Source organism: Vulpes lagopus, chromosome 16, assembly GCF_018345385.1.
Source record: "Vulpes lagopus strain Blue_001 chromosome 16, ASM1834538v1, whole genome shotgun sequence".
Classification (NCBI taxonomy): domain Eukaryota; kingdom Metazoa; phylum Chordata; class Mammalia; order Carnivora; family Canidae; genus Vulpes; species Vulpes lagopus.
In genome coordinates, this window is record NC_054839.1 from 35,893,134 (window position 1) to 35,902,153 (window position 9,020).

The 9,020-nt window shown below is 33.5% G+C and overlaps 1 protein-coding gene across 1 annotated transcript in view; it reads left to right on the plus strand.

The window, feature by feature from the left end:
• The window catches only part of DACH1 (dachshund family transcription factor 1), a 423,674-nt gene that overhangs the window by 306,759 nt on the left and 107,895 nt on the right, over positions 1-9,020 (plus strand). The window contains exon 6 of the mRNA XM_041731156.1: positions 2,083-2,217. Within this exon, the coding sequence (XP_041587090.1) occupies positions 2,083-2,217 (135 nt within the window). The remainder of the gene's footprint in view (positions 1-2,082; positions 2,218-9,020) is intronic.

Consider the following 9,020-nt stretch of genomic DNA (forward strand, 5'->3'; position numbering starts at 1 on the left):
AAAATATTTTTTCACAAGACTTAAATGGAAATTATGGGCAGATAGGGAACAATTTGAAAGAATTTTGCCATACATTCGTGTTTTAAATTAATCATTGTATTCTTTTTTTTTTTAAATTCTTGATAGAACAAAGAAATTTTTGCATGCTTGGACTACCATAATTGTCCAAGTGGAAGTGTGTACACATGCACACACATGAATGCATATACACACATATGCATATATTTAAATACATGTTCAGGTAGATACATATTTTAACATATTTTTTTGAAAATTAGACCAACACAGACATTTCAAAAATAGTACAAAGAATTATTTCACATTCGTCACTCAGATTCACATAATCATCAGTGTCTCTGAAAGAGGTAAACTTGATAAAGGCATAATGTCACCCCAATGACTGTATCATGGACATGGACATCATGCTCCTTTACCTCAAATATGTCATTGTTGATTTTCTCAAAACAAGGAATTTCTCTTACATAACCACAGAACAATGATCAGAATCAGGAAATTAAGATTATTATAGTACTATTCTCTAAAATATAAATCTTTTTCAAATTTCATCAACTTTCCTACCACTATATGTATTTTTTCTAATATTATTAATAGCAAAATATTTTTTTTTTATTGGCCCAAAAGTCAATCCAGGATCCCATGTTGCAATTATTTGTCATAATCCTTTAGTCTCTTTTAATCTGGAACAGTTCTTAATTTTTTTTGTCTTTCAGTATGTTGACTTTTTTTTTTTAAGAATATAGGTCACTAATTTTGTAGGATTTCCTTCAGATTGGATGTTTTTGTTCTTTCATGATTAGATTTAAATTATGAATCTTTTGGCAGGAATCACAGAGGCATGATAGTATGTCCTTCTCAGGGCATCATTCCAGGAAACATACGATATTCCTCCAATACTTGTCATAACTAGCTCTTGGTAAAGATGGTGACTACCAGATTTCTCGACTGTAAAGTTACTCTTTTTTTAAAAAACTTTGTAGATGATAAGTAATAATAATAAGTCTTGTGAGGAGATATATTAAGACTATATAAATATATTTTTCATCAAACTTCAATTCCACTCCTTTAAGAATCATCTGTTGAAGATACTTCCCTCACACAATTATTGCTATGGTGATTTCCAAATGATAATTCCTAATATAGTCTTATGATATTTTCCAAAAAGAAAAAATCTCTTTTTTCCAGAGAAGGTTTTTATGGAATAAGCATTCATCCAGTTTTTTGCACAAAGCCATGATTTTCATGGGCAATTTATTAAGAAGTTTATTGACTGGAGTTTGAAAATCACACAGGTGTTTTGTCATGTACTTTATTACTTTAATAGTGTCAGGTTATTGGTGATAGTTCAAGAAAGCGACAGGTTATTGTTAATAGTTCAAGAAAGCAATTACTATTTTTATTCATTCAACTATTCAATAGATATTAATTGGGTACTTGTATTTTCAAGTTATTTATTATTTTTTTAAGATTTTATTTATTTATTTGAGAAAGAACGAGCAAGAGAGAGCACAAGTGAACATACTCCCTGCTGAGCAGGGAGCCCAACTCAGGGCTCAAGCCTAGGACCCTGGGCTCCAGATCATGACCTGTGCCAAAGGCAGGTGCTTAACTACTGAGCTGCCAGGTACCCCTGTTTTTTCAAGTTTGAGTTGAAATCCAATTTTTAAAGAAATACTTTGGTATTTGTGAAACCTCGTGTTTTATTGACCAGAATAGGATATGAATATTGAATCAGTTATGTTAGTGCTTTAATTTGTTGAAAGTTAACAACTTTTAGTGATTGTAGTGGTATGGCCATTCAGAAATATTCCAGATATATTTTTAAAAATTATATTCATTGTGAAATAAAAAAACAAGATAAAATATTTTCATTTCCAGTGTTTTTCTGCTTATCTTTAAGAATTATCATGGTTATCAATTCTTAGTGTTATTAGAAATAGATAACAATGCTAGTTTTGACTACTATATTTTATTTATTTTTGAGTCCAAATGAGTTTAATTAATTTGTTGGAACATTGTATGTTATGATGTTTTGTCTTTGTTCTTTTGTTTTGGGCTTGACAGCTGTCCATCAGAATGGGTTGTCCATGAACCAGATGCTGATGGGTTTATCACCAAATGTACTCCCTGGACCCAAAGAGGGAGATTTGGCTGGTCATGATATGGGACATGAATCAAAAAGGATGCATATTGAAAAAGGTAATATATGATTATGTGGCATTGTTTTTTCTTGCTCAACATGTGGACTAGATTTTAATCACAGAATGAGGTATACTTCTGTCTCACAAAATATGGCAAATAAACATTTTAAAAACTTGCAATATTAGTTAAAAATTAAGCCTTTTCAGCAAAAAAGAGGTATGAATGAAGATCTGCTACTTTTCCTTATACAACAGGTAGGTGCTAAGTTACTTTCCAATACATTAAAAAAGTGGACAAGTGCTTGTTTTATGGTTATCACTGAGTTTCTAAAGATCTACTATTTGCCTTCCTCAATGCTTGTAGGGCCAAATGCCATTTTTTCTGTACCTTATAGAGCTATAGCAATATACAAAGGATTATTATGCATATTTTGGATTAAAATGTACATGGTTATCAGACCAATCAGGAAATAGAAGTGAATTTAACTGAACAATGTATTAGTTATTGCTTCAAAATTATGTATAACAAATAACAAAGCCCAGGTGGTAGACAGCTGAAAGTTTTCTATTTGTATTTCATTTGCATCAGCCTAACCCATTTTCACAGGCACATATTGGTATTTTCATTCCCTATTTCATAAAGTACTTTTATGAAGAATTTATTTTTGTTTTGTTTTATTTTATTTATTTATTTATTTATTTATTTATTATTTATTTTTGTATATTTTTTATTGGAGTTCAATTTGCCAACATACAGAATAACACCCAGTGCTCAGCCCGTCAAGTGACCCAGCAATTGCTATATTGGGGATTTACCCCAAATATACTTTTATGAAGAATTTAAATATTATTTTGGTATGCATGTTAAAAATTTGTGCCAGTAGGGGATCCCTGGGTGGCGCAGCGGTTTGGCGCTTGCCTTTGGCCCAGGGCGCGATCCTGGAGACCTGGGATCGAATCCCACGTCGGGCTCCCGGTACATGGAGCCTGCTTCTCCCTCTGCCTGTGTCTCTGCCTCTCTCTCTCTCTCTCTCTCTCTGACTATCATAAATAAATTTAAAAAAAAAATTTGTGCTAGTAGATGCAAATTTATTTTTTCAAATAGTGAGGTTGAATTGTGAATATAAGAACCCTTCCAAATCTTATTCATCTTAATTTAATATTTTTTATTTTATTAATTTTAAATTGGTTTTTATTCTTTATTTATGAATACCAAATAATCAGTGTTATGAAAAGGATTTATTCTTTGGAAAACATAATTATATATAAAGCACAGGGATCCCTGGGTGGCGCAGCGGTTTGGCGCCTGCCTTTGGCCCAGGGCGCGATCCTGGAGACCCGGGATCGAATCCCACATCGGGCTCCCGGTGCATGGAGCCCGCTTCTCCCTCTGCCTGTGTCTCTGCCTCTCTCTCTCTCTCTGTGACTATCATAAATAAATTAAAAAATTAAAAAAAAAATTTATAAAGCACAATTTTCTGTCAAAAAGGAAATTAAATAAAATTGGATATTTAAAAATTAATCAAGCAGAAAGAAATGATTAGAGGAAGACCAAGTTAAGATCTGGCAACTTTTTTCCCCCAAAAAGTAAAAATGTTTATATAAAACCTTTTTCCATTCAACATAAAAACAGTCATGCTGAGCCCTTAGGGAGAAAGAGTACATTTCTACAAATTAGATTATCTGTATTGTGGAATGTCAGTGAGAAAATGATAATCTTTTCTAGGTGCTAATATGTCAAAATCTAGGCATAATTGAGAGCAGCATTAAGGCAACTTTCTAATTTTTTAATTTGAAATTTGATATCAAAAGCTATCACTAAACTAGGTGTACTTGCCAGAAGGTCTCTAAATACTTAATTCTAGCTTTTTTTCACAAGCTCTTCTTCAACAGTAATTAAAAATGTTACATGTACTGTACCTTACATATATTTTGACATATACCTTTTATATTTAATCAAGACCTATGTGTAGAAATATTATAAAAATTAGCATCATTAGAAAATATAAAGCTTCATAAAAGATTTAAAGTTTAATAGTATTTAAATAGGACGATTCATCATATAGGTTAAGCAGCCATTCTCCATCAAGCTTCTGTGTAAGAATAAAGCCCTAGAAGAAAATAAAGTGAGTGACTCATTTCTCAATTTTCCCATGGATACTACATAAATAGTTTCACTTTGAATGCGTAAGGGGAAAGTTAATTTATGACATACAATGGATGTCAGGATATTAGGGCTTAATTCACTTGCAGCACCTAGTGGAGAAGGGCTGGGAATAAAATGAAAAAGCCCAAAGGTGGTGGTGAGAACACTATTGAAGGCACAATCAATAGCATAATTGGCATGAGTTCCACTGGAATTTTGGGTAGATAGCTTTGTATTTCCTGAGGCTCCAAGTTGAGTTTACCTACTATTTTCCTAACTATTACTTTTATCATGAGTTCTGTCTATCCATTTATCTATTTTTAAAATTAATTATTACAATTTTGCCACCTTGGAGCCTTTCCTGAGATACCATACTACGTTATTTGAAGGGACCCACTTCTGTTTTTCCCATATGCCTGGTCCAGAAATCTTCACTACAATATTTGCCTTGTTGTTTAGAAGTTATATCTCCATTGGTCTACTCTCAATATTAAACTGTAAGAGTCTTACAGTCCTGTAAGAGGACTTAGAGTCCTCTGTGTTTTCCATTTAGTTTAAACAGACGAGGCAATCAGTAAATTCATACTGATCTGAGCTGAATCATTAAGTGATTCTAAGAGACGGTGAAAGAAAGTTAAAACAACTATAAAGATTGCACAGATTAATAGGATAGCAAAGGTAAAATTATAGAACTTTTAAAAGGTCCATTTACATGAAAGTAGGATGTTCTGTATACACAGAAACTTTCTATATCACTAATGTTACTTCTCACCATATCAAAATTTTAAAAATGATTTTGCTGTCAAAATAAAGACCTTGACTATATGCCAGTGGTTTTCCAAAATTTTAATATGTATTTTATAGGGGAAAATAAATTATTTTAATATTCTTCCTAGAAATATAAAACTGCCATTAAATGCATGATTTCAGATGTAATTATATAATCATAGAAATTGTGATATTGATACTAATTATAGTAACTTTTGTTATATGTTGCTTTTTCTTTTGTACACTCTATGTTTTTCAGCATACGGAATGAACAGTAAATATTCATGGCTTTCTAGATTGATAGAGCCTACTAAATTAAAAATTGTTTTCTTTCATGACTACATTTATCATGCGTCTCATACTAGCCTTGTAACTTTCTTACCACTTGTTTTAATACAGATATTAAATTAGAGACATTTGTTAATGTAGAGACATTTGTAGAGAAATTAATTATATGTTTGTATCATTTTAGGCTCAAACTTCTTATATGTAATTTGCTGCTTCCCACTTTAAATCATTCAAAAGATATTAATTCTGTAGAAAACATTGATTTTAAAAGTAGATACCAGGGACGCCTGGATGACTCAGTGGTTAAGCTCTGCTTTCAGCTCAGGGCCCTAGAATTCAGGAATGGAATCCCACCCACACTGGACCCCCTGAGGGGAGCCTGCTTCTCCCTTTGCCTGTGTCTCTGCCTCTCTCTCTCTTTCTCTTAGTCTCTCTCTCTCTCTCTCTCTCTCTCTCTCTCTGTGTGTGCCTCCCCTAAATAAATAAATAAAATCTTTTAAAAAAATAAAATAAGGGATCCCGGGGTGGCGCAGAGGTTTGGAGCCTGCCTTTGGCCCAGGGTGTGATCCTGGAGACCTGGGATCCAGTCTCTTGTCAGGCTCCCTGCGTGGAGCCTGCTTCTCCCTCTGCCTATGTCTCTGCGTCTCTCTCTGTGTGTGTGACTATCATTAAAAAAAAAAAAAAAAAAAAAAAAACCTAAAAAAATAAAATAGAATAATAAAGTAAAAATAGATCCCAAAATTAATTTGTATGTAATTTGTATGTTGAGGGATCCCTGGGTGGCGCAGCGGTTTGGCGCCTGCCTTTGGCCCAGGGCGCGATCCTGGAGACCCGGGATCGAATCCCACGTCAGGCTCCCGGTGCATGGAGCCTGCTTCTCCCTCCGCCTGTGTCTCTGCCTCTCTCTCTCTCTCTGTGACTATCATAAATAAATTAAAAAAAAATTAAAAAAAAAAAAAATTTGTATGTTGAGAATCACTGTGGTCTAAAATCTTAATCATCAGTAACTTTTAAGTATTTTAAAATCCTATTAATATTAAAAAGCTGTTTGCTCTATTAGAATATTTCTGCCACTTTTAGCTGAAGACATTCAAATTTACACCTTGTTTTTATTTTATTTTATTTATTATTATTATTCTTAGAGATTTTATTTATTCATGAGAGACACACAGAGAGAGAGAGAGAGAGAGAGGCAGAGACACAGGCAGAGGGAGAAGCAGGCTCCACGCAGGGAGCCTGACAAGAGACTGGATCCCAGGTCTCCAGGATCACACCCTGGGCTGAAGGTGCTAAACCGCTGCGCCACCCAGACTGCCCCCACCTTGTTTTTAAAAATAAAAACACTGATAGGTTTTTGAACCTCGGAAGAGTTTAAGGTACATTCAAAATGTAAATGTGAAAACTGAGTATATCAAGAAGGAATAGGTGTAATATCGTATCAGTCATCCCAAATTTAAGGAGAAATACTTTTAATATTATAAACTTTTACTAAAATAAAGACTTTGTCAAAGATACGCGCGGAGGAAAACTGTGGTACAGCTTTGGCTTCGCAACCAATTTTATGGGGGATCCTTGGGTGGCTCAGCGGTTTAGCGCCGCCCTCAGCCCAGGACGTGACCCTGGAGACCTGTGATCGAGTCCCCCGTCGGGATCCCTGCATGGAGCCTGTTTCTCCTTCTGCCTGTGCCTCTCTGTGTCTCTCATGAATAAATAAATAAAATATTTCAAAAAAACAATTTTATGTTTTCTAAACTTTTATAAACAGATTCCAATTTCTCTAGAGCTTTCTGGACTTTAAAATCATTGCTGATCTTTTCTCTCAGTCTGAGTTTGGTGGAATAGGCAGTAATAATTGACATTTCAGTTATATAAATAGACTGACTCACTGTTCTTTTATGCAGCACCTCTCTATTCCCTGCATATTTGTCCATTAATGCTAATTTATGGTATTTCTTATGTGTAATTTGTTTCTTGGTTTTTCTTCAATTGCTGCTTTTTTCAACAATTTTTTGAATGTGTTTTACACCTTTGTGTTGTTTCATATCCATATATTTTGTTATTATGGAATTTATCTAATTTTTAATTTACCAAAAATTAAATATACAATACAGATAAGATTATAGTATCAGCTTTTTCAATTATATAAAAGTTAAGCATGTATGGTTAAACTAACTGTGAAATACCTAATTTACATTAATGAATTTCAGTCTTGACTATGTATACTGAAATGACATCATCAACTGGTAAATATCTACTGAGTGACAGATATGTGAAATAAATCATGAGATACAAAAACTTATCCTTTCTCTGTTCCCTTCTCTCTTTCTCTCTCTTTTTGCTCTATTTTTTCTTAATACATCTCCTAATTTTCCCTATAGTTGAGCCTTTTGCCTTTATTTGTTTTTAAAAAGAATATGAAAAATTTCTTTCATCAGTGACTCTTGAAGACTTTCTTTCATTGGTAACTCCCACCACTTTAGAAGCAGAAATAATTTAAGAAGCAGCAGGAAATACAGAGGACTTGCTTCAGGCCATCAAGCATTTGTTTTGTGGCATATTCTGTTCACTTGGCAGTGCTCAAGATTTCCAGTGATCAGTGTGCTTCTATAAAAGGTTTCTTTTTGGTACTTGGAATTGGAGGTCAAGGCACTAGAGGCAAGAAAGTGGTTTGCAGGCTGACCATATTGGGATTTCCTCTCCTTGATGTTTGATTCTTAGCCTCCAACCTTGTGGATCGTTTTCCTACAAAACATCTTTTTTAATGACGATGCCATCCCTTTTCTCAAGTTTGTGGAAATATTTTTTTTGTAGTATATTTCCTTTTGCACATTTCTCAATGTTTAAAGATTCTAATTTTACTTGAATTAGAACTGATCTTCGAAAATGGCCTTCTTTTACATTCTAGATCGACATCACACAAATTAATTGTTATTTTGTTATATACACGGATATCACAAACCTTAAGCTGTTAGTAACTCCTGTGACAGTAAGATGTGTATAGAGTAAAGGCCTCTTTTCTTTAGAAATTCCTGTATTTGGATTATGTTAACACATATAGATAAGGCCATGAGTATTTTCATTTGAAAATTCTCTAACACTGTAACTTTTCCTTCATTTCTATTCTTAAGATATAATTTCTCATGGCCTATCTCAAAGTCTTTTCTAAAATATCCTCTCTAACTACTTAATAACCTGACTTTACTCTTCAGTTTCCAAGTGTGTAAAATAAAGATATTGAACTTAGTGTAGATACTTTTAATTTTGTGATTCATTACACTGGACAACAACAAATTTCGCTGAATTCTAGAGCTTTTCTTAAGCAGATGGCAGGTTTCATGTGCAGTCACAGCTCAGGTGAAACTTTATGAAGGCACTGGTTTATTATTTTATGAATTAACATTCAAGAAGCAGAGCTTGCAGTAACACTTCAATGACAACTTAAGAAAATTCTTACTGTGAGAATCCCACAACATACCTGTAATGCTGGGCAGTTGGTATAAATGGTCCTAAATAGGAATATTGAAACCACAATGTTTTAGAAAATGTTTTGATTTCATATGACAACATTGTAATATGCATTGTTTGGGGAGGGAAAAAGTATTAAAGTAACTATGTTAATCAGTTATTTTCTATATCAATGACTATGAAGGTAACTGGCC